The sequence below is a fragment of the Ursus arctos genome, unplaced genomic scaffold (genome assembly GCF_023065955.2).
Source record: "Ursus arctos isolate Adak ecotype North America unplaced genomic scaffold, UrsArc2.0 scaffold_6, whole genome shotgun sequence".
NCBI classification, from domain to species: Eukaryota; Metazoa; Chordata; class Mammalia; order Carnivora; family Ursidae; genus Ursus; species Ursus arctos.
The window spans coordinates 50,623,862-50,650,116 of record NW_026623078.1 but is presented as its reverse complement, the minus strand read 5'-3'; the positions used below and the strand labels follow the sequence as shown (position 1 = coordinate 50,650,116).

General features: G+C 38.9%; 1 protein-coding gene across 21 annotated transcripts in view; it reads right to left on the bottom strand.

The window, feature by feature from the left end:
- VPS13B (vacuolar protein sorting 13 homolog B) overlaps positions 1–26,255 on the bottom strand; it is a 765,680-nt gene that overhangs the window by 685,440 nt on the left and 53,985 nt on the right. For 19 of the 21 annotated variants that reach the window (XM_044382679.3, XM_048212588.2, XM_048212589.2 and 16 more), the window contains one exon: positions 3,516–3,636. In XM_044382679.3, the coding sequence (XP_044238614.2) occupies positions 3,516–3,636 (121 nt within the window). Of the gene's footprint in view, positions 1–3,515; positions 3,637–8,852; positions 8,955–26,255 lie in introns of all 21 variants that reach the window. The other 2 variants (XM_044382680.3, XM_057307838.1) reach the window with 1 other exon arrangement.

Sequence of the window (26,255 nt, the reverse complement as noted above, 5' to 3'; positions counted from 1 at the left end):
TGAAGTTATGTACGGTTTCAAATGTGCATACATGGGTCTACAACTTTTTCAAAAGATTTTCAAGGGCCCATGTCCCAAAAAAGATAGACTGCTAGAGCAGAAAACCTTGAAGTAGCTTCTTATTTCACATTCTCTGATTTTTGAAGTCTGAGGAAAACACTGTGATTTTGCGCAGTTCAGTTTCTGTGCGGTGTAGTAAACATATAAATGCCTATTACCAACCAGACATTGTTTAGATCAGGGGCTGGCAAACTGAGGTCTGTGCCAAGACAGGCACAATACGTTAGTTTATCATTTATGGTTGATTTCATGCAAAATCAGAAGAATGGAATAGCTGCAACAGAAAATACATGGCTTGCAAATCCTAAAATATTTAATAACTGGCCCTTCACAGAACAGATCTGCTGTCCTCTTTACTAGATGATGATCAAAGATGGTTAAATCATAACTTCAGACCCAGTAGGCAACATGGTTTTTAAAGTTTTTCTACATCCTAAATATTTCTATTAAACTGTGTGTGTATATATGTATATACATATACATATATTCTGAGTAAAAAGGTAAAAAGAAAAGGAAAGAGATAATTATATGACAAAACCAAGAAAGAGGAAGCTATGCAATGGAAGACAAAGTTTACTGCTGAGCTTCCTAACAAACGAATAGAATTTTTAATGAGTAACTATTTAATAAGAAAAAAACACATTTAATTAAAACACCCTGAGTAAATTAAAGGACAATATCATTTAAAGCCATTTTAGATAAAATGACCTTCAATAAGAGCCAAAGGCTGTATGCTTCAGCACAGAATTGAATAATCCAGCTGTCTAACTTAGAAGTAGTCTCACTTTACAGAGATAAAATGCAGAGAATACAAAGGACAGCATGAATAAATAAAACATCCTCAAACTTTCTAAGTAGGAATTATCAGCATATTTTACAGGATATGCTAAGCTTACAATTCAAAACTGTTATTAGCACTAATCATAGGTCCTAGCCTATAGATCACTGACTGAAAGAACATGTATACTTCAAATCAGTCACATTCAAAATCTTCTGAACCCTCTCCCCCAGGAAGAAATATTACATTATAACCCAGCACAAGCACACACATATGCACAAGTTTCTTTACTAATAACTTTACTATATGCCTTCATGCTATGAGGTTTTCTATTCTTTGCCATATATTTTAAGTGCTTGCTATGACCCACTAAATTGCTCTTCCAAATGCACTAATTGGTCAGGATCCATAATTTGATAAAAGACTGTTCTAGATAGCAAGAAAAGAAATTGCAAAGAGGATGTTAGATATTGACTTATATTCTTTTCATATTCAAAAGCCACCCATCCTTCAAGTGTGTAGAACAAATGACCACTGGCAACACCAAAACTGTTCTCAAAAAGCATCTCTGGATCTATGTAAATGCTCAAACTCCAAAACTGTAACCACAGCCATATCTTTGCCCTAGAAAATTTTGAGACCAGAAATTCAGCTCTACCATGGAAGAATCTTAATATGGTTCCCAGGCAGGATAAGATTGCCAGAAAGGAGTCCTCAAATAACCGTATGAGTCAACCTTTAAATAAAATGATTTACCATTATCCAGCTGGATTCTCAAATTATCCCTTTTTTTCCCCTTTGGCAAGATTAACTTTAACTGCTCTGCCTCCCAGTAATTGCCCAACATGTTCAGTTACTTCCTAAATCAACTCCTTCACTGTGATTTATGTCGGCATAAAAGAGGATACTAGTCCTCCTGTTAGGTAAGGCAGGAAAGCACATGTAAATCCAAACGCTACCTCAAGTAGTTAAGAATACAGTTCTGTTTCATGCCTCGAAAAATAGGATTTTTTCAGTTATGTTTATTTATGTTTGATACTTTATGCTCCTAAAAATAGACCAATTTTCCCAATTCTGATTATTAGTGTAAATTCTAATAAAGGCTCTAAAGAATCTTTTAAAAGTCTGGGACCTGTTTTGAGTACATGCAGGTTAGCCAACAGATTTTTACCTGTGAAATCAACAACTAACAAAAGCTTTAAATTTATCTTAAACAAGTTCTTTTTTTTTCTTTTTTAAAGATTTTATTTATTTATTTGATAGGGAGAGAGAGACAGCCAGCGAGAGAGGGGGAAATAAGCAGGGGGAGTGGGAGAGGAAGATGCAGGCTCCCAGCAGAGCAGGGAGCCCGATGCAGGGCTCAATCCCAGGACCCTGGGATTACGCCCTGAGCCGAAGGCAGACACTTAACGACTGAGCCACCCAGGCGCCCCAAAACAAGTTCTTTCTTAAAAGAAAAAGAAATGTTACAAGACTCAACAGTTAAACCTAAAACTGATTATTCTTTGCCAGGATATTGATGGAGAGAATTCAATACAAAGAGCTGATACAGGAAGTTTTGAGGGGATATGCAGTCAGAAATTTGGAAAGGTAAAGGGGTTGCCCATTTAATAAATAAGAACAAGCTGCAGTTTAATTTATACTTTCATTCACCAAGGACTTTTCCTAAGGACTTAAGTAGTAAGAAAAAATTTAGTAAGTTCTGGAACAATCACACCACTCCAAGGAGAACTGGAAACATTCAGAAGTAAAATATCTTCTTCTGGCACCTTCTCCAGCTATAGCAATTAATCTATTTAAAGCCAGAGTGATTACCAAGACTTGTTAAGTTCAGAAGAATACAAAGCATCAGCAATAATATCACTACAATGCTAGTTTAAAATGGTCAATTCAAATGTACCTTAGAACATATCTGAGGGAAAACGGCTATGAAATGATGTATCTAACTCCAGCCTCTTAGTAGATGGTACCAGAAGACTGTTAAAAATTAACTAGGTTAAAACCAACAGAAAGCCTAAAAACTTTTGGCACAGAAAACAAATATGTACCAATGTCAACTATACCTCTCAGGAAAAAAATGATGAATAAAATCAAAAGAGAAGTAACTGATAAAAACAACTCCTAACAGTAAAAAGGCAGCAATGCATTCTAGCCACAGAGCTGACACGTCATGAACATGTTATTCTTCTTCATTAAATAGTTACTAAGGAACTGTTATTTGTAAGCCACTACTATTCCAGGTAAATAAAAATTTCAGGAAATGAAAGAGATGGTTACAAAATTCTGTGATCCTGTTGGCGAATTCCATAGTTTCCTGAAACTCAGAACTATCTAGTGTCTTAGAACTGCTTATCAAGAAGCAAGGGTAACAAAGAGGGTACTAGTCCTCCTGTTAGGTTAGGCAGGAAAGTGAGAGTGAGTGACTGAGAAAGCAGAGGCAGGATGTTAAAGAAACTTAAGGAATAACCCTGCAGCAAAAGAGCATCAAAATTTGAATGAAACATATTTTTGAGGGCTCTGGACTCAATCTGTTCTTATGTCATGAAACAAATGCACATACACATATAGCCTAAGTTTTCTATGACACTAAACACTGAAAGTATACATTCCATAACAGGTTACAACGACGATTAATAACAAGTGAAGTTTTGGTTTTACCAAGCTCATTAGAAGTTACCTGGTGGTAAATCAGGATCTGTGGGAGCAGCCTGCTGAATTCTTCGGGGTTTTACTGATGATTTCGTGTTCTCAGTAGTACTACGATTGGTAGAATTAGAACCACAGCTTTCATGGTCATCCTATTTTTATTTTAAAGAAAAGAAAAGTATCAACCACCATTCAAGAATTAGGAAAGGTTTTACAGTTGAATATATACAATTTATGTACTAAATTTGATTAGCTAGACTCTAATTTTTTAGCTCTAAAAAATCTGTATAACCAAACAATTCTTATAATTTGCATTCTCAAACAGCATTTAAAAGTAACTAGTGGTTTAAGACAGTCTCTTCAATAAATGGTGCTGGGAAAATTGGACAGCTACATGCAAAAGAATGAAACTTTACCACTCTCTCACACCATACACAAAAATAAATTCCAAATGGATGAAAGACCTCGATGTGAGACAGGAATCCATCAAAATCCTAGAGGAGAACATAGGCAGCAACCTCTACGACATTGGCCAAAGCAACCTTATTCATGACACATCTCCAACGGCAAGAGAAACAAAAGATAAAATGAACTTGTGGGACTTCATCAAGATAAAAAGCTTCTGCACAGCCAGGGAAACAGTCAAAAAAAACTAAGAGGCAGCCCACGGAATAGGAGAATATATTTGCAAATGACACTACAGATAAAAGACTGGTATCCAAGATCTACAAAGAACTTCTCAAACTCAATACGCAAGAAACAAATAAATCATAAAATGGGCAGAAGATATGAACAGACACTTTTCCAATGATGACATACCAATGGCTAACAGACACATGAAAAAATGTTCAAAATCATTAGCCATCAGGGAAATTCAAATCAAAATCACACTAAGATACCACCTTACGCCAGTTAGAATGGCAAAAATTGACAGGCAAGAAACAACAATTGCTGGAGAGGATGTGGAGAAAGGGGATCCCTCCTACACTGTTAGTGGGAATGCAAGTTGGTACTGCTACTCTGGAAAACAGTGTGGAGGTCCCTTAAAAAGTTAAAAATTGAGCTACCCTATGACCCAGCCATTGCACTACTGGGTGTTTACCCCAAAGACACAGACGTAGTGAAGAGAAGGGCCATATGCACCCCAATGTTCATAGCAGCATTGTCCACAATAGCTAAATCGTGGAAGGAACTGAGATGCCCTTCAACAGACGACTGGATTAAGAAGTTGTGGTCCATATATACAATGGAATATTACTCAGCTATCAGAAAGAACGAATTCTCAACATTTGCTGCAACATGGACGGCACTGGAGGAGATAATGCTAAGTGAAATAAGTCAAGCAGAGAAAGACAATTATCATATGATTTCTCTCATCTATGGAACATAAGAACTAGGAAGATTGGTAGGGGAAGAAAGGGATAAAGAAAGGGGGGGTAATCGGAAGGGGGAATGAAGCATGAGAGAGTATGGACTATGAGAAACAAACTGAGGGCCTCAGAGGGAAGGGGGGTGGGGGAATGGGATAGACTGGTGATAGATAGTAAGGAGGGCACGTATTGCATGGTGCACTGGGTGTTATACACAACTAATGAATCATCGAACTTTATATCGGAAACCGGGGATGTACTGTATGGTGACTAACATAATAAAAAAACATTAAAATAAAAAATATATATATATATTAAAAAAGTAGCTAGTAGTTTAATACCCATCACCAGCCTATCCCATTCCCCCACCCCCCGCCCCTCTGAAGCCCTCAGTTTGTTTCCCAGAGTCCATAGTCTCTCATGGCTCATGGTGATGGGTATTAAGGAGGGCATGTATTGCATGGTGCACTGGGTGTTATACGCAAGTAATGAATCATGGAACTTTACATCAAAAACTAGGGATGTACTATATGGTGACTAACATAATAAAAAATTATTATTAAAAAAAAGTAGTAGTTTAAATCACAAATTCTTCCTTTCTTGAGTTGGTATCTAAACAAACCGCTTGATTAAAAAAAAAAAATTCTTACATATGGCTTTCACAAAAGAAGATTATTTAACATAAGTTTTTAAACGCTTTCCACCTGAATACAAAATAAAGGGAAAGGGGGCAACCCTCTAGGGTCCCGTCCCTCCTCAGAAGCTTTGTACTATCACTTTGCTTTTGCTGCCCACCACTCTGACTGATCTATCTTTTCATTCTTCCAAGAACTGTGGGCACCGATGGAGAAAAAAATCCTGTTAACACTTATGGGAGCTCCTCAGGGATCTCCACCATCATTAAGGACAACTAACCAATAAGGTCCTCAAACTCCAAATAGTGGTTCAGATGGAGCCTCACATGGTGGTCAAACCAGACATCTACGGGGGACCCCTTGATAGATCGGGATGAGAGGAACCCTGACTGCCACCCCATCCAACACCCCCCACCAGTAGGAAGAAGCTACGACCTGTCTTTGCCCTTCTTCCCTAACAGCAGTTGGGGTTACCTCTTCAGAGGGGGTAATGATGGATAGTTGGAAGGCAGGCAGGCAGAGACAAGGCACCCCCACCCTAAGAGGAAACCACCCTTAAAAGGATTCCGTGCCACCCTGGAAGGAGCCCTCCACCCTTTCCTATATGATAGATAAGTGAAAAAAATCTGATTGGATGACAGGTGCAGGGAGGGTTAATCAGATTAAAACAGCCTGCCGACAAGCCCACAAAACCCCCTAGACTTAGAAACTCTGGTGGCAACCCTCTCCGGTCCCCTCCCTCCTTGGGAGCTTTGCACTATCACTTTGCTATCACTCAATAAACCTTGCTTTGGTGCCCACCAATAATAATAATAATAATAATAATAAATAAATAAATAAATAAATAAATAAATAAATAAATAAATAAAAAGGATCTTAATTTTCCCCCATATTTTGTTTATATGTTAAGGCCCTCAGTATTTTGTGTGTTAAATTTAAGAAGACAGTTTGGATTCTTAATCATCTTAATGATTAATCTTAGTCATCCTTAGACTCCTTTGCATCCTATTTAATTATGTTTACTGAATTTTTATCCACATTAGATATAAGGTTTCATTAGGCTTTGATATGAGTAAGAAAACTTCAACAAAACACATTTTTGAAATGTATTCCCTTATTTACACAATGCAGACAGTACTCTTTTCCTGCCCTGATTCAACAAAAGTTTATATAATGCTCTTATGTGCTAATTGTTGGATGTACAAGGACAAATCAGATTTAATACCTGTTCTCAAGGATTTCAGGATCTATTGAAAACATATATAACCAGTTCTACAGAGTACTTTTTGTTTAAGTTAGCAACAGAAAGAGAATCATTTTATTTGCAAGAACTAGAGAGGTCAGGATCATAAAAATGAGTATAGGAATGTTCTAGGTTAAGACTGGAGGCTAAATGGAGTGAAACCATAAGCAAAAGCAAAACAGAATATATGTATGTAGCATGTACAAGGAATAATGATTAGTCAAATAAAGCCAATGTGTACAATGTTTAAGATGAAAGAACCATACCAGAAGCTAAAGGCATGAACCAGTTCAATAAAAATGGGGTAACATTAAGAACTATAAAGATGTTCTCAGTCTTCATTCTAGTTGCCATGTTTCAAGATTTGGTAATTAGGATGCCAGTAACATATAAGAAAGGAGATTTAGTAGTATTAGTAGAGAGAGAGGAGTGGGAGCAGTAAATGAATAGTTCAAAGAGTGAAAAAGAAATTGAAATGGAAACAAACATAGATTGCTCTTTCAAAATCTGTCATCTTCTTATTCCTATCTTTGGGATAAAAGAGCACATTCTGCCTAAAGGAAAGAAATATGAGGAAAGATCAAAGGTAAAAATATATGGGCACCTGGGTGGCTCAGTCAGTTAAGTGTCTGACTCTTGATTTTGGCTCAGGTCATGATCTCAGGGTCGTGAGATCAAATCCCGAATTGGTTTCCACGCTGGAGATGGAGGCTGCTTAAGATTCTCTCTCTCCCTCTCCGTTTGTCCCTCCCTCTCCCTCCCCCCTCTTAAAAAAAATTTGTCATTACAAAGGATAACCAATGGTGTACTGTGCCTCAATTCATTAATCAATAATAAAACTATTCTATAACACAAGAATGGTAAGGAATTGTTTTTCTATTTTATATATTTGAAGACAAAATTTCAAGATTAAAAAGGAAAATCACTAAATTTACCAATCTAATAGGACACTAGAATAAGAACAATAAGACATTTAGACAACAAAAATTCTTATTCAATACCATACTAAGAGAATAAAACAATTATATAAGATGAATCTTTTACAAGATAACATGGCTTCAGATGCTAGTGATATATTAGCAAAAGAAAAAATTAATGTTTGAAGCTTCAATACAAGCAGAAAGTAAAAGATCTGCTATCATAAAGAAAAAAAATTCTCACATGAACTTATGTTCATTTTAAGTTAATGCAAAACAAACTTCACAGTGTTTCATTCCACAAAACAACTTCACTATTCAATCTTTATAATGACCTCTTCTGTTATTTTGGGGGATGTTATCGTCTCTAAATACTAAAAGACTACTACTGTGAATAAAACCTTACTGTAATTACTTTAGTTCAGCTTACATCCTTAAAAATGTCTGTAGTCATACACTTCTGCACAACGTTAACATTAAAAGCACACTATTAATTTTTGAAACATATGGTTGTCTCAAAAGCCCAGAAGTAAAACATGTTCATTAAAGAAATGTGAAAAAGTTCCAAGTGAACTGCCAAAACTAGCATAATTATGAAAATATTTAACACTGAAACCATCTGAAATCACATACTGTATATAGATTACAGTGATGTCATAATAAACATTCCAGCCAAAATGCACTAAAACTACTGCAGTCCAATAAATCTGGCATACATGAGATGACAAACATTTTAAAGCAAAAGAACAAGTTTTTATTTTTTAAAAGTTATTAGCAAAAAAGGGTAAAGTGCATAGACTAAACAGAAGATTTCAAATAGTTAAAAAAAAAAAACAGTGAATAAAACTTCCCTACAAACTACACATTTTATTATTCAAAAGAAAAAACTAAATAATTTGTTTAAACAAAATTTATAATAAACCTGAAATTTTAGTGTGCTTTAAAAATGACCATTAATGATGGTACTCACAGGAATATATACTATAAAACAAACACTACCTAATGTGCAAATGCAAATAATTCTTAGTTATGGTTAGGAAATAAGGGTTGCATATATAATTAGAGAGTAATCCTTTTGATAACTTCAACTTGTTTTCATTTCAATTACATTTTAATTGTATCAATTATAAGTCAGCTTCCATCCAAATCCTAACCCAACTACATTAAATAAAAATAAAACAAAACAAAAATTACAATATTTACCATTAAAACTGGAATTACTTCCATCACTATGAGTTCACCATCTGCTTCTCACCAGTATACATCACTTTGGACACATTTTACTTCATTGAAAGTCTCCAATTTCTAATAAAAGAAACACTGTTCTCAAAAATACCAGCTAAAATGTTTTGAGATAATTTTTAACCCCAAACACATTACAGTTGTATCTTTCTTATTTAGGTTGCAATTTTTCTCAAAATGTCTGGTAAGTATATTTCATGGCAAAAGAATGTTTTCTCTTGGGGACCACATAGCTATTTCTGAAAATACTGCCCTTTGCTCCTCATGAAACAAGTAAGAATGTCATTTCCTTACAAAAGTTTCTAACAGAGGGAAAATGTGGTGAACACTGTAGGTAAATAGATCCATTACTTTCATACTGACAGATCATAGGATCAGGTCGCATACTTTTCACCTTAGCCCTCTTAAGGGGGACTCAATTAAAACTTGAAACCCATCAACTCCCACATTCACAATGGTATGAATAAGATTGAGGACATGACTTAAAACAGGTGGCTGAATCACTCCAACTCCTTGTTTAAAAACAGACAAAGAGGTTAAAATGTAAGAAAAGGATTAAAGAAAAAAAATTGAAAGGTAGAATTAAGAAGTGATATGCTTTACACTCTTCAGCCTTGTGGCATGCAGACAAGCAGAAAAGGACTGAGGCTTACGTGGAAGCTCTGGTCACCAAAAACTACTGAAATACAGAGTGAGGGCCTTGCAAATGAACTACTACAGAACTCGTAGGGACACGCACCTTTATCCTCTGCAGTAGCAAGTACACTGGCAATTGTCGAATGCAATAAAGAATCTCTAAGAGTAAACCTGACTTCAGAGACTCAGCCAAATAAAGTCACCAAAGCCAGGGTATACTTGGAGAACACCAGAAAGAGCCAGGGAAAACACATTCACTAACTTTCATGGTAAAAATGGGAATCTCTGGCTCACCTCTACCCTGACAGCAATATTACTCAACTTAATTTTAGTCATTTAAAAAAAAAAAAAAAAAAGCTAGCACATTTAAGAAGGGATATATGCCCTCAATCTCTTCACACATCAACTTTACCCACAGAAGAGGCTGCTTCCATCTTTTCTCTCATCAAGGGTGAGAATAACTAGTTGGGCAGAGCAAGAAGAGAAGAAAGTTGATGCCCCTTACATTCCTTTGCTTGCTCCTCTCAAGGAGGAATAGCTAATCTGACAGGTCAAAGCTGACCATTTATTAGGCCACATTTTAATAATGAAAGACATCACCACTAACTGTAAACTGTGGTGGGGCTTGTCTTCTATCTTTGAGATCCATGCTACTCCAGTAACAGGACCAGAGCCATTTACCCCAGATTAGCCATCTCTCTCCTGACTTCTTTTCACACACACACAGCCACCTGACCTAAGATACTGGCCCAGCCAGAAAACTGCACAGCAACACATTTAAGGAAAATCTGTCCTATATTATTGCCTAGGACATCCCCTTCCCTCGTATCACAAGGCATATATCATATTGCCAAACTCTCCTCCTTCTTTTTTAGGCCACTGGATTGCACTGGTTAGACCCACTCATATTTGGAAGGTGAAACAGGCAGAAATTAACAGAGGAAACAACAAAAGCATATACAGAGGCATTCTGCCAAAACAATCTACTATCTAATTTTTCCCAGAATTCACAAAGGGGTACGGAGGGATTGGGTGCTTGATTAGATTAATAAAACTGTACTTCTCTTACATATAACTTCCTTCAGCAAGAAAGACCTGATCAATGTGTATGTATGTGTTAGACATCTAGAGAGAAAATTAGTGCAAATAAGGGTACCTACTTGAGGAACAATCCTTTTATGCATAAAAAGGTTAAGAGCAATGTAGGTTAGTCAGCAATCATATATGTCACAAAGAAACAATAATGACCTTTATTGAATACTTATATGAGCCAGGCCAGGCCTCAAGTATTTTAAGGATGAGGAAATTAGAGCTTAAGAGATCCCAAGGTCAAAAAGATAGGAAGTGACTGAGCTGGGATAAACAACCCAGCTCTGTCTGGCTGAAAAGCTCCTCCTTATTATAAGCCCTTTCCTAAACTTGAAAGAAAGACCAAAAAGCAGGGAGAAAGAGAAAGAAGAAAGGCAGAGAGGGAGGAAAAAGACAAATAGAAAAAAATTTTTTTTATTTATGGCACTTCCAATGTGTCACCTACTGCTAATGACATTACACTCATCCTCCTAATCCTCTTAACAACCCTATGAATTAGACACTATCCCCCATGCAAAAGTATCTCCATTTAAAGTTGAGGAAATTAAGGCATAGAGAGATTAAATGGTTCAAAATCACACTGGTATTAAATCACATAATCCTAACCACAGTGCTCTACTTCCTCCCTATGAGAAAAGGCCACCTAAACAGCACAGTACTGAGACAATATATTTGGAGGAAGGACTGATCTCGGTGAGCTTTAGGAAAATGTCACGAAGAACATGAGGTTTGAAAAGCCTGCGCCTTCCAGGACAAAAAAAGGGGGGGGGGGTTGAACCAAGAAAGGTAAGAAGGAAGAAATCATGTGTCCTATTGAAGAGAATAAGTAGTCCAATTTAATTAAAGTAGAGAACAATGAAACATGAGGCTATAGAAAGCTACAGTAAATGATCTCTACCGTGAATATCTTCCTTCCAGGAATTTAAGCTTTATTCTACCCATCGGTCAATGAAAATTAGGAGTGGAAGATTAACAAAATGAAGTACTTGACTCAGGAAGAAGAATCTTCTGGTTATATGACAGAAAGCAAAAGCAGAGATACCAACAATTTACAGATTATTATTAAAGTTTAGAAATTAGATGATGTGGGAAGTAGTAATAAGAATGTTTTTAAATGCTTGCACTTAAGAGTCAACATGTATAGAATTAAAAAACTCTGCAAATGACTGTTCCTTTTCCCTTACCCCCATTAAAAAAAAAAAAAAAAATCCTCTGTCCTTTACATCCAAATTCAGTCAACAAAACTACCATCTTTTCAGTCTAAGAAAGTGAAACATGAACTTTTAGATCTCTACTCTAACTTTGTAAAATGATGCTAATGAGCTTTAAAATTTTCAGTGCAGAGTGATGCTTAACCATGAACCATACAGGATGCCACTGCTAAGCTCCAGACTATCCAGGAAATAACCATCTGATTTTTTAAATCTAATTTTATACTAAATAGTAGACTCCTTTTTGGATATGTAGCATTTCTGATGAAGGCACATCAATACACCAATATGTACGTCCACAAGGGAACTGAACAGGTACAAATCAAGATCAAAACAGCAATCAGAGTTAAAGATTTGGGGTTCATCCAAATAGAAGCAATATTTGAAGCTACTAGATTTCCAATAAAAAGAAAGATAAGGATTAATGCTCCTAAAATATGGCAGACCAGATAAGTGGAAACATTTGGGGCTGAGGGATGCTAACAATAAAGTAAAAAAAAAGAAAAGAAAAAGAAACTTTTAGCCAGGTTCTAAGCAGTGAGTCAGACTGAGGAAGAGACACAGTTATGCTCAAGGTATAAGAGCTGACTGAGGCAGGTGAGGAATAAAGAAGACTCAAATTGGTCCAAATATGGCAGTAGACCATTACCAGGCTCAACACTTGAAACCATAATGTAGTAAAACATCCAACTCTTGAAAAGAGGTCAAAAAGAGCTACTGCCAACTGCTGCCTAGAACTTAACAAGAAGCTGCATGGCAAGGGAGTCAGAGGAAACAAACCTCACAAATAAGAACTGACAAAAGTAACTTTTTATCACCCAATATCAACACCCAGGAGCCCTGAACTGCCAAAGTAAGACTTGGCTCCAGAGGAGAAGCCAGAACAACTGTAAAACTTCTAGACAAGAAGGGACAAGCAAAAGGGCATGAGGGAGAAAAGGTGGTAAAACAGATAGTGACCCTATTCAAAATAACTTTACAAACCACTATTCTAAAACACACAAAGCAATCCAATGCCAAGACAGCTAAAGAAAACAATGACATTCACTCACAGTAATATTAATCTTCTAGAACAGACTTAGAAGTTTTAAAAATAAATGTATTAAAATCCTCACAGAGTGATATGAACGAATAATATCTATACATACACACACACACACCCCCCACACACACACAAAAAGTCGAGAGATGGCCCCTCCTACAGCATTATTATTATAGAACTATATTAAATTTAAACAAACCAACAGAACAAAAGAGAGCCCAGAAATAGATCCAGATAGATAGGAATATTTGGAATATGACAGAGGTACCATTATAAATCAGGGGGGAAGAAAAATTATTCAAATCGTACAAGAACCAGTTAGCCATATTCCTGCCTTACACTACACGTCAAAACACACACACACACACACAAATACACATATATATTCTAATAATTTAATTTCTAACTACTCAGTATTAACTTGTTTTCTTCCTATTTCCAAATAAAGAAAATTACTTAATTTAAGGGCTCAAATTATTTGGGTTTTACTTAAGCAAGGTATCTGGGTACCTGATAATTTCACACCAAATAATACTTTACCTTTCCAAATTATCTATTCCTACATAAAGATAATATAAATATACACAAAACTATACTGTCCACACTGAAAATGTCAACATAAATGTCTGCGGGCTCTCTAAATTTGGAGTAATCACAAACATGTTAATTCCTATCATATCAATCTAGAAAAAATAATATATAGTATTTACGCTCTTTTAATGGAATTAAATGTCAATTTTGGGATGGTCACATACTTTAAAACAAGCATAGGCAGACATTTTCTATAAGGGTCCAGACAATAAAAATTTAGGTTTGCAATCTATATATATAGTCTGTTGCAACTATACAATTCTGCCATTGTCCGCTGAAAAATGAAAACAGCCATAGACAATATGTAAACAAATAAGACTGGCTGTGTTTCAAAAAAACATTTATCAAAATAAATAGACCGTAGTTTGATGGCCTCTGCTTTAAAACATTTGTCCTAATAAAAATGTACAGGATTAACATTTATCCAACTTGAAAATGCATTATAACCCAGTGTTTTCATCATGTAAGGCAAAAAATTCAGACCACCTCCACAGCTAGGGAGGAAAAAGCACAGAATTTTTGCTTGGCAAAAGTACAGCTACATGCAAAAGAATGAAACTTTACCACTCTCTCACACCATACACAAAAATAAACTCCAAATGGATGAAAGACCTCGATGTGAGACAGGAATTCATCAAAATCCTAGAGGAGAACATAGGCAGCAACCTCTACGACATCAGCCAAAGCAACCTTTTTCATGACACATCTCCAAAGGCAAGAGAAACAAAAGATAAAATGAACTTGTGGGACTTCATCAAGATAAAAAGCTTCTGCACAGCCAGGGAAACAGTCAAAAAAACTAAGAGGCAGCCCACGGAATGGGAGAATATATTTGCAAATGACACTACAGATAAAAGACTGGCATCCAAGATCTACAAAGAACTTCTCAAACTCCGTACACGAGAAACAAATAAACAAACCAAAAAATGGGCAGAAGATATGAACAGACACTTTTCCAATGATGACATACAAGTGGCTAACAGACACATGAAAAAATGTTCAAAATCATTAGCCATCAGGGAAATTCAAATCAAAACCACACTGAGATACCACCTTATGCCAGTCAGAATGGCAAAAATAGACAAGGCAAGAAACAACAACTGTTGGAGAGGATGTGGAAAAAGGAGATCCCTTCTACATTGCTGGTGGGAAAGCAAGTTGGTACAGCCACTCTGGAAAACAGTGTGGAGGTCCCTTAAAAAGTTAAAAATTGAGCTACCCTATGACCCAGCCATTGCACTACTGGGTATCTACCCCAAAGATACAGACGTAGTGAAGAGAAGGGCCATATGCACCCCAATGGTCATAGCAGCATTGTCCACAATAGCTAAATCGTGGAAGGAGCCGAGATGCCCTTCAACAGATGACTGGATTAAGAAGTTGTGGTCCATATATACAATGGAATATTACTCAGCTATCAGAAAGAACGAGTTCTCAACATTTGGACGGCACTGGAGGAGATAATGCTAAGTGAAATAAGTCAAGCAGAGAAAGACAATTATCATATGATTTCTCTCATCTATGGAACATAAGAACTAGGAAGATCGGTAGGGGAAGAAAGGGATAAAGAAAGGGGGGTAATCGGAAGGGGGAATGAAGCATGAGAGACTATGGAAAAACTGAGGGCCTCAGAGAGGAGGGGGTGGGGGATTGGGATAGACTGGTGATGGGTAGTAAGGAGAGCACGTATTGCATGGTGCGCTCGGTGTTATACGCAACTAATGAATCATCGAACTTTACATCGGAAACCGGGGATGTACTGTATGGTGACTAACATAATAACAAAACATTAAAATAAAAAAAAAAAGACGACGACGACAAGGAGTTTCTCCTGTTATCACTTTGGCTAACTTCTAACAAAAGGGTGACGGTTTAAAAAGAGGAAAGCAAGTGGCAGTAATAAAATAGGCTTAAGTGTCTAGCAGAAATAGAAATATATAGAAATATATAAACATTTCTGCAAGGAAATAATATATGTAACTACAGCATATTATCAAAACAACATATGCTAAATACATGTAAGTGTAAAAGTTATAATGTTGCCAACATGGTAAAATAAGATCTAAAAGTAACCTGGGAAAAAGCATGGGTGAAAAAAACTGCAATCATCATATGTAATTCTAAAAGGGGAAAAACCCCAGAATATCCTAATATTCTAATATGAAAATATGCATTTCAGATAAATTTTCACTGAAGCACAGAATTTTCCCAATAGTACCATGAGTACATTCTCAATAGTACTACTAAAGCCAACTGAGATTTTAAAGAAGTTTAAAGGTTTTAAAGGAATGACATAAAGATTAAGAAGTATTTAATTGTATACTATAACATTAGCAAGTACAAAATTCACAAATTCTTAAATATTCAGATTATAATGACTCCTTTTGCTTTAACTATGAAAGGGACTTGTACTCCTAAAGAAGTGGTGTAATATTAAGTATGCTGTTTTAAAAAAAAAAGGGGGGGGGGAGAATAAAGGAAAAACTCAACAGCTATGATGTTTACCATATTCCTGTATCAATAAGAAACACTTGTTTATTTTGTATTTGAAACCCCCTAACATCTATTCTATATTTGAGTGTCCATTTATACTCATGCTTTAAACAATGGTTAGAAAAGACGTAAATATCTTTAACTGTTACAAGAAAACAATGTACTCTTTATTAAAAAATTATAATTTATATAACTAATAAACTTGTTTTTCAGAGCTCATACTCTAAAGTTTTTCTCATTTGAAAAAGAGGAATAATGATAATTTTTTATTTCATAAAGGTGTATCCAATCTCTTATTGGTTTCTCTCTGATACATGAAAATTTTCTGTTAACATGAACTTAATACAGGAAATCCTAAATAACATTTTCCCCTTCTATGACATTGCTGTTTGCCTTGTAGATATTAGAATAATTTTATAAATACTCAATGATTTTTCTTATTTTCCCCATAAAACAAATGCAATTCAGAGGCAAATAATAGTGTTAATTAATATGATACTAAAATTGAGAATCAGATCTAATTTGCAGGGATGTCTGCATTTAGACAAGTCGAGGCAAACAATAAAACTGCCAGGAGAGTTAAAGAGTGCACTGTTACACGGGTGTGAGCCTAGACTTCGGGAAGATCTCAACAACTAACTGAATACTGATCAGAAGCAGCACCTCTCTGTGTATGCGGATGCACAAAATAACCATCGACACTAAACAAGATTCTCTCAAAATCACTCCATCTTTGGACAGTGTGGACAAATTTAATTCCCCACCAAAAAGATACCAAATCTGAATATTACAGTATTTATAAACATCTCAAATTATAAGGACAAAAATTAACTTACTAGTAATACTACAGATCATTACAGAAGTTTGAAGAGTAGTTCTATTAGAGTAGTAAGGGAAGAAGCCAGATTACAGTGGGTTAAAGAGTAAGTGGTTGTTGTGTAAATTGGTACAGGAAAAGACTCCATGAAGTCTAGACATAATAAAGAGCCTGAAGATAGTAAAACAGAATGGAGGTGGTAGCGGATCATATTTAGGGTACTCGACACAATGGTATGCAGGAGATACCACCAGCTGATAAGTGGGAAAAAAAAGAGTCCTCCACGACAGAACATTATTTACAAAGGAATTTATTAAACAGACAAGTCATACTGTAAAATAATATTCTAAGTATTATGGGTACAAACAATGCAAGAAGCTTTATATTCATTGTTCATAATCACAAACATCCTATATGATACTGTCATCTAACAAATGAGGAAATTAAAGTTCATAAGGATAAATAGTTTATCAAAAGTGGAAACTTTTGACAAATATTAGAGAGTTTGTTAAAGTCTTGAAATTTTGAGTTCAAAAAAGGAAGAAATTACTTTAAGCTGTTTCTATTACGCTCACTAAAATCCTTTCATCTCAGAGTTAGCCATTTTTCTCTCATTCCAATTCTTGCTGTACTCTTTTGAACAGAAAGTAGATAGAGCTGTTATTAGAAATGCCTGGCATAGGGGCGGCTGGGTGGCACAGCGGTTAAGCGTCTGCCTTCGGCTCAGGGCGTGATCCCGGCGTTATGGGATCGAGCCCCACATCAGGCTCCTCCGCTAGGAGCCTGCTTCTTCCTCTCCCACTCCCCCTGCTTGTGTTCCCTCTCTCGCTGGCTGTCTCTATCTCTGTCGAATAAATAAAATCTTTAAAAAAAAAAAATGCCTGGCATAAGTAGATAAGCAGAAGTTAACCCAAAGGTTAAATCTAGAAATCAGAATTGTTAAGCAAAGAAAGCAGCAAAGACTTTGCCAAACAAACAAAAGCTGAAGAATCTGCAAGATGAAATCCACTACAAAAAATATTCAAGGCAGTTCTTCAAGCTTAATAAAATGCTGCTAGATGAAAACTTTGATCTATATGAAGAAATTAAGAATGCCAGAAGTAACTATGTTCTTATTTTTCCATTTCTTAAAACACAGACTGTTCAAAACAATCATAACAACAACATATTGCAGATTTATAATATATATAGAAGAGTTATAACAACATTAGCACAAGTGATGGCAAGGGATAAAGAGAAGCATACTGTTGTAAGCATGCTAAAGTAAAGAATAATATTTACATAACCAATGAAGTGGTATATTATTATTTGAAAGTAGATGATGTAAGTTAAACATGCATATTGTTAACCCTAGAGCAACCACCAAAAAATGAAGAGAGTTAACAAATAAAGCAATAACAAAGAAAAAAGGAATGCTCAAATATACTCAGCTAATCCAAAAATGGCAGAAAAAGAAAAAAGGAATAAGAATTAGATGGGACAAATAGAAAACAAAAAGACATTTGACATAAGACCAATCTTACTAAAAGCCACATAAAATATAAATAATCTAAAACACTCCAATTAATAAGCAGAAACTGTCAGACTAGTAAAACCCAACTCTAATCTGTTTACAGAAAACTCAGTTCAGGTATAGACTCAGTAGTTTCTAAGTACGAGATACCCAGAGTTTCAAAAAAAAAAAAAAAAGACAAAATTAAAAACATCAAGAAAAAAAGAAAATTAGCAGTATCTAATCATCAGAAGGAAAATCAGAGAACAGTTGCATTTTATGAATTGAAAAGGAACCTATAAACTAGCTTGTGAACCAAAGAGAAGTAAAAAACTAGAAGCTGCAGTCTGTGTTCTTCATTACTGTTAATGCCAGACAACACATTGAGATGGCTTAAGGCTAAAAGGGAAAAGAGAACATACAACCACAACCAAGCTGCAAAGTCTCAAACCAGCATTGATTTCTGTTTGTAGCATTTAACATAAATTATAGTGTCCACAGCACTGAACACTATAATTAAGGATGCACTGGCACTTCTATTACAACCCCGTATTTTCATTCATTCATAACATTCTTAGAAAGTCCTTCATAAAAATAAAAGACTTCATTACTTGTTTGAATCCAAATGTGACTTTTCTTCTTCCTAAGACAGAAGAGATATGAGAGAATGAAAATACCATTTTCAGCTCTAAAGAATAAAAGGGAAAAACTTTCCAAGGATAAAACAAATACAATAGGACCCTCAAAAACATCCAATATGGCAAAAAAGAATTAAAATTTCCTCAGTAAGTTTAATGTTTTTTTAAACGAAAAATCCAGTTTATGCCAAGTTCAGTTTTCATATGGCATATATTTTAAGCTTATACATACCATCATAAAAGAGTCTATGATTTAAATAAGTAGATGTATTTTTTTTAAGCAAGAAGAAAGAAGTTTAGAGTCCTAAAAAGATGGAGGAGGCGTAGGGGTCCCCTTTATCAGCTGGTCCCCTGAGTCGAGCTGGATATGTACCGGACCATCTTGAAAACCCACGGAATCAGCCTGAGACGCAGGAAGATACATCTGGATCTCTACAAATGAACATCTCCAGCGCTGAGTATTGAGGTACGAAGCAGGGAGCCGTGAATCCGCGCACAGATATCGGAAGATAAACGGAAGGGGGAGGGAGCCAACACGCTCGAGCACTGGGAAGCGGTACCCACATGTACTGGGGAGCAAGCCGGACTTGGGGACCGGCACCCTTGAGAGAGCAGATTGAGAACGTGAGCCCAGGAACGTGCACGCGACCAGACTGAAAACCGGAGCTCCCGAGCGCTCACTGGAACTGAACTAAATCCAGGAGCTCGGGAGCGCGCACACAACCTGACTGAAAACCGGCACTCTGGAACACACTCGAACCACACTGAAACAGAGAGCTCCTGAGCGCGCGGGAACCGGGGCACCTGGCGGTGTTAGATACACAAAGGACAGAGACATGCGGACCCTGGAAATGAGGGCTAGGATACGAGCTGTGGGGGGCAGAACCCAGGATGCTGCAGGGTTTTTGGCAGCACCGACATAAACATAGTTAAAGAGGCCAGGAATGCTCAGTGGAGAGCGGGCTACGATCTCTCTGTTCTGAGACAGAGGCTGGGATTCGGCCATTGCTGCTCTGACTCTCAGAAGAGCCACAGAGGGAGTTAAGATGGCGGAGGAGTAAGGGGACCCCTTTGTCAGCCAGTCCCCTGAGTCGAGCTGGATAGGTACCAGACCATCCTGAACATCCACGGAATCAGCCTGAGACGCAGGAAGATACATCCGGATCTCTACAAATGAACATCTCCAGCGCTGAGTATTGTGGTAAGAAGCGGGGAGCAGTGAAACCGCGCAGATATCGGAAGATAAACGGAAGGGGGAGGGAGCCGCCGCGTTTGGGCGCCGGGAAGCGGTAGCCACCTGCACGGGGGAGCGGGAAGGCTCCCGGACCAGCACCCGCGAGAGAGCAGACTGAGACCGTGAGCCAGGAACGCACGCGACCAGACTGAGGGCCGGAGCTTCGGAGCACAAGGGGGCGGCTGGCAGTATTAGAAACACAAAGGACAGAGACGCGCGGCCCTGGAAGTGAGGGCTCGGACGCTGGATGTGGGGCGCACATCCCGGGATGCTGCAGGGTTGAGCAGCACCAACAGAAACAGAGTTAAAGTGGTCAGAACTTCAAGGGAGAATGGTCCGCGATCCATCTGTTCTAAGACAGAGGCTGAGATTCGGCCGCTGCTGCTCTGACTCTCAGAAGAGGCACAGCAAACCGCCAGGGAAAGCCACCAGAGAACAAAAGCCTGGAAATACTGGCTCACAGCGTGCCCATCCCCATCACCCCTCACAGGGGACACGGAGACTCTACCCAAACAGGGTTGCCTGAGTATCGGTGCGGCAGGGCCCTCCCCCAGAAGGCAGGCTGAAAAAATCAAGAAGCCCACAACCCGGGGCGCCTGGGAGACGCACTCCTTAAGCGTCTGTCTTCGACTCACAGCATGATCCCGGCGTTTCGGAATCGAGTCCCGTATCGGGCTCCTCCGCTGGGAGCTTGCTGCTTCTTCTCCCACTCCCCTGCTTGTGTTCCCTCTCTCGCTGGCTGTCTCTCTGCCACATAAATAAATAAAATCTTAAAAAAAAAATTAAAAAAAAAGCCCACATCCCTAAGATCCCTATAAAACAAGGGCGCACGGCCTGGATCCCGGTCAATAATTTGGGTTCTGGAGTTCAGGTTAAGATGGCGGAGGAGGGGAGGAGTAGGGGACCCCTTTTTCAGCCGGTCCCCTGAGTCGAGCTGGATAGGTACCAGACCAGCCTAAATAACCACGGAATCAGCCTGAGACGCAGGATGATGCATCTGGATCTCTACAAATGAACATCTCCAGCGCTGAGTATTGAGGTACGAAGAGGGGAGCTGTAAACCGTGCACGGATATCGGAAGATAAACGGAAGGGGGAGGGAGCCGCCGCGTTTGGGCGCCGGGAAGCGGCAGCCACCTGCACGGGGGAGCGGGCGGACACACAGAGGGCACCCGCGAGAGAGCGGACTGAGACCGGTGAGCCGTGAACGCGCGCGCCACCAGGCATCTCCCGGAACACCGGAATCCCGGTGTGCTCACGGGATCCAGACTGAGACCGGGAACTCCCGGAGCGCGCGCGGGGCGGCTGGCGGCTGGCAGGCCACCTGCACGGGGGAGCGGGCGGACTCGCGGTCGGCACCCGCGAAACAGCAGACTGAGACCCTGAACCGGGTGCGCGCGCCACCAGGCTTCTCACGAAACTCCAGAATCGAGGTGTGCTCACCGGGCATAGACTGAGACCGGGAGACCTGGGAGCGCGCGGGGCGGCCGGTGGCTGGCGGCATTAGAAACACAAAGGACTGAGACGCGCTGGCCCTGGAAGTGAGGGCAGGGTCGCCGAGTTGGTGCGCACATCCCGGGACGCCACAGGGTTGAGCAGCACCAACAGTAACAGAGTTAAAGTGGCCAGAACATCAGTGGAGAACGGGCCGCAATCCCTCTGTTCTGCGACAATGCAGCCTCTGCTGCTCTGACCCTCAGAAGAGGCATAGCCGGCCGCCAGGGAAAGCCGCCAGAGAACAAAAGCCTGGAAATACCGGCTCAGAGAGTGCCCATCCCCATCCTCCCTCGCAGGGGACACGGAGACTCTAACCAAACAGGGTTGCCTGAGTATCGGCGCGGCAGGCCCCTCCCCCAGAACACAGAAGACAGGCTGAAAAATCAAGAAGCCCACAACCGGAGGTGCCTGGGTGGCGCCGTCATTGAGCGCCTGTCTTCGGCTTAGGGCGTGATCCTGGCGTTCCGGAAAGGAGTCCCTCATCGGGCTCCTCCGCTGGGAGCCTGCTTCTTCCTCTCTCACTCCCCTGCTTCTGTTTCGTTCTTGCTGACTGTCTGTCTCCCTCTCTCAGATAAGTAAATAAATAAAATCTTTAAAGAAGAAGCCCACATCTCTAAGATCCCTATAAAACAAGGGGCACGGCCTGGGACCCAGTCAATAATTTTGGGCTCTGGAAACCCCGCAACCTCTCTTCATCAGAATGACAAGAAGGAGAAGCCCCCCCCAGCAAAGAAAAGACAGTGAGTCAGTGGCCTCTGCCACAGAAGTAACGGATATGGATGTAACCAAATTATCAGAAATGGAATTCAGAGTAACAATGGTCAAGATAATGAGTAGACTTGAAAAAAGTATTCAGGAAAATATTACTGAGAATATACAATCCCTAAGGGCGGAAATGAGAGCGAATTTGACAGAAATTAAAAATTCTATGAGCCAAATGCAGGCAAAACTAGAGGCTCTGACGGCCAGGGTCACGGAAGCGGAGGAAAGGGTTAGTGAATTGGAGGATGGGTTAATAGAGGAAAAAATAAAAATAGAAGATGGTCTTAAAAAAATCCACGCCCACGAATGTTGGCTACGGGAGATTACTGACTCAACGAAACGATCCAATGTTAGAATCATCGGCATCCCCGAGGGGGTGGAGAAAAACAGAGGTCTAGAAGAGATATTTGAACAAATTGTAGCTGAAAACTTCCCTAATCTAGCAAGGGAAACAAAAATTCGTGTCCAAGAGGCAGAGAGGACCCCTCCCAAGCTCAACCATGACAGACCTACACCACGTCACGTCATAGTGCAATTCGCAAATATGAGATCCAAGGAAACAGTATTGAAAGCGGCCAGGGCAAAGAAATTTCTCACGTACCAAGGCAAAGGCATCAGAATTACAGCAGACCTGTCTACACAGACCTGGAATGAGAGAAAGGGTTGGGGGAGCATTTTTAAAGCTCTTTCAGAGAAAAACATGCAGCCAAGGATCCTTTATCCAGCAAGGCTGTCATTCAGAATTGATGGAGAAATAAAGACATTTCAGAATCGACAGTCACTAGCCAATTTCGTAACCACGAAACCAGCCCTACAGGAGGTATTACGGGGGGTTCTATAAAAGTAAAAAGGCCCCAAGAGTGATACAAAACAGAAAGTCACAGCCAATACAAACAAAGACTTTACTGACAACATGGCAGAATTAAAAGCATATCTCTCAGTACTCAGCCTGAACATTAATGGTTTAAATTCTGGTTTCAAACGCCACAGGGTTGCAGATTGGATAAAAAGAAATGACCCATCCATTTGCTGTCTACAAGAGACTCATTTCAAACCCAAAGATGCATTCAGACTGAGAGTAAGGGGATGGAGTACCATCTTTCACGCAAATGGACCTCAAAAGAAAGCTGGGGTAGCAATTCTCATATCAGATAAATTGGATTTTAAACTACAGACTATAGTTAGAGATGCAGAAGGGCACTATATTATTCTTAAAGGAAGTATTCAACAAGTGGATATGACAATTATAAATATATATGCCCCCAACAGGGGAGCAGCAAGATACACAAGCCAACTCTTAACCAGAATAAAGAGACATATAGATAAAAATACATTAATAGTAGGGGACCTCAACACTCCACTCTCAGAAATAGACAGAACACCCTGGCAAAAACTAAGCAAAGAATCAAAGGCTTTGAATGCCATGCTCGACGAGTTGGACCTCTTACATATATATAGAACACTACACCCCAGAACCAAAGAATACTCATTCTATTCTAATGCCCATGGAACATTTTCAAGAATAGACCATGTTCTGGGACACAAAACAGGTCTCAGCCGATACCAAAAGATTGAAATTATCCCCTGCATATTCTCAGACCACAACGCTCTGAAATTGGAACTCAACCACAAGGAAAAATTTGGAAGAAACTCAAACACTTGCAGACTAAGAACCATCCTGCTCAGGAATGACTCGATAAACCAGGAAATCAAAAATCAAATTAAACAATTTATGGAGACCAATGAGAATGAAAATACAACAGTCCAAAACCTATGGGATACTGCAAAGGCAGTCCTAAGGGGGAAATACATAGCCATCCAAGCCTCACTCAAAAGAATAGCAAAATCTAAAATGCAGTTTTTATATTCTCACCTCAAGAAGCTGGAACAGCAACAGAGGGACAGGCCTAATCCACGCACGAGGAAGCAGTTGACCAAAATTAAAGCTGAAATCAATCAAGCAGAAACCAGAAGTACAGTAGAGCAGATCAACAGGACTAGAAGCTGGTTCTTGGAGAGAATCAATAAAATTGACAGACCACTGGCAAGACTTATCCAAAAGAAAAGAGAAAGGACCCAGATTATTAAAATTATGAATGAAAAAGGAGAGGTCACGACGAACACCATTGAAATTGGAAGGATTATTAGAAATTTTTATCAACAGCTATATGCCAATAAACTAAGCAATCTGGAAGAGATGGAATCATTCCTGGAAACCTATAAACTACCAAGATTGAAAAAGGAAGAAATTGATTTCTTAAACAGGCCAATTAATTATGAAGAGATTGAGTCAGTGATAAACAACCTTCCAAATAACAAAACTCCAGGCCCGGACGGTTTTCCTGGGGAATTCTACCAAACATTCAAAGAAGAAATAATACCTATTCTCCTAAAGCTATTTCAAAAAATAGAAACAGAAGGAAAGCTACCAAACTCATTCTATGAGGCCAATATTACCTTGATCCCCAAACCAGGCAAAGACCCCCTCAAAAAGGAGAATTACAGACCGATTTCCCTAATGAATATGGACGCCAAAATCCTCAACAAGATACTTGCTAATAGAATCCAACAGTACATTAAAAGGATTATCCACCACGATCAAGTGGGATTCATACCTGGGATGCAAGCGTGGTTCAATATTCGCAAATCAATCAGCGTGATACATCATATCAACAAGAAAAGACTCAAGAACCATATGATCCTCTCAATCGATGCCGAAAAAGCATTTGACAAAATACAGCATCCTTTCCTGATTAAAACCCTTCAGAGTGTAGGAATAGAAGGTACATTTCTCAATCTCATAAAAGCCATCTATGAAAAGCCTACTGCAAATATTATTCTCAATGGGGAAAAGCTGGAAGCCTTTCCCTTAAGATCACGAACACGACAAGGATGCCCACTCTCGCCACTATTATTCAACATAGTACTAGAAGTCCTTGCAACAGCAATCAGACAACAAAAAGGGATCAAAGGTATTCAAATCGGCAAAGAAGAAGTCAAAATGTCTCTCTTCGCAGACGACATGATACTCTATATGGAAAACCCAAAAGAAGCCACTCCCAAACTATTAGAAGTTATAGAGCAATTCAGTAACGTGGCGGGATACAAAATCAATGCTCAGAAATCAGTTGCATTTCTGTACACGAATAACGAGAACGAAGAAAGAGAAATCAGGGAATCCATCCCATTTACAATAGCACCAAAAACCATACGTTACCTTGGAATTAACTTAACCAGAGACGTAAAGGACCTTTATTCTAGAAACTATAAATCACTCTTAAAAGACATTGAGGAAGACATAAAAAGATGGAAAGATATTCCATGCTCATGGATCGGAAGAATTAACATAGTTAAAATGTCCATGCTACCCAGAGCAATCTACACTTTCAATGCTATCCCGATCAAAATACCGAGAACGTTTTTCAAAGAACTGGAACAAATAGTCCTTAAATTTGTATGGAACCAGAAAAGACCCCGAATCTCCAAGGAACTGTTGAAAAGGAAAAACAAAGCTGGGGGCATCACAATGCCGGATTTCGAGCTGTACTACAAAGCTGTGATCACAAAGACAGCATGGTACTGGCACAAAAACAGACACATAGACCAATGGAACAGAATAGAGAACCCAGAAATGGACCCTCAGCTCTTTGGGCAACTAATATTTGATAAAGCAGGAAAAAACATCCGGTGGGAAAAGACAGTCTCTTCAATAAATGGTGCTGGGAAAATTGGACAGCTACATGCAAAAGAATGAAACTTGACCACTATCTCACACCATACACAAAAATAAACTCCAAATGGATGAAAGACCTCGATGTGAGACAGGAATCCATCAAAATTCTAGAGGAGAACATAGGCAGCAA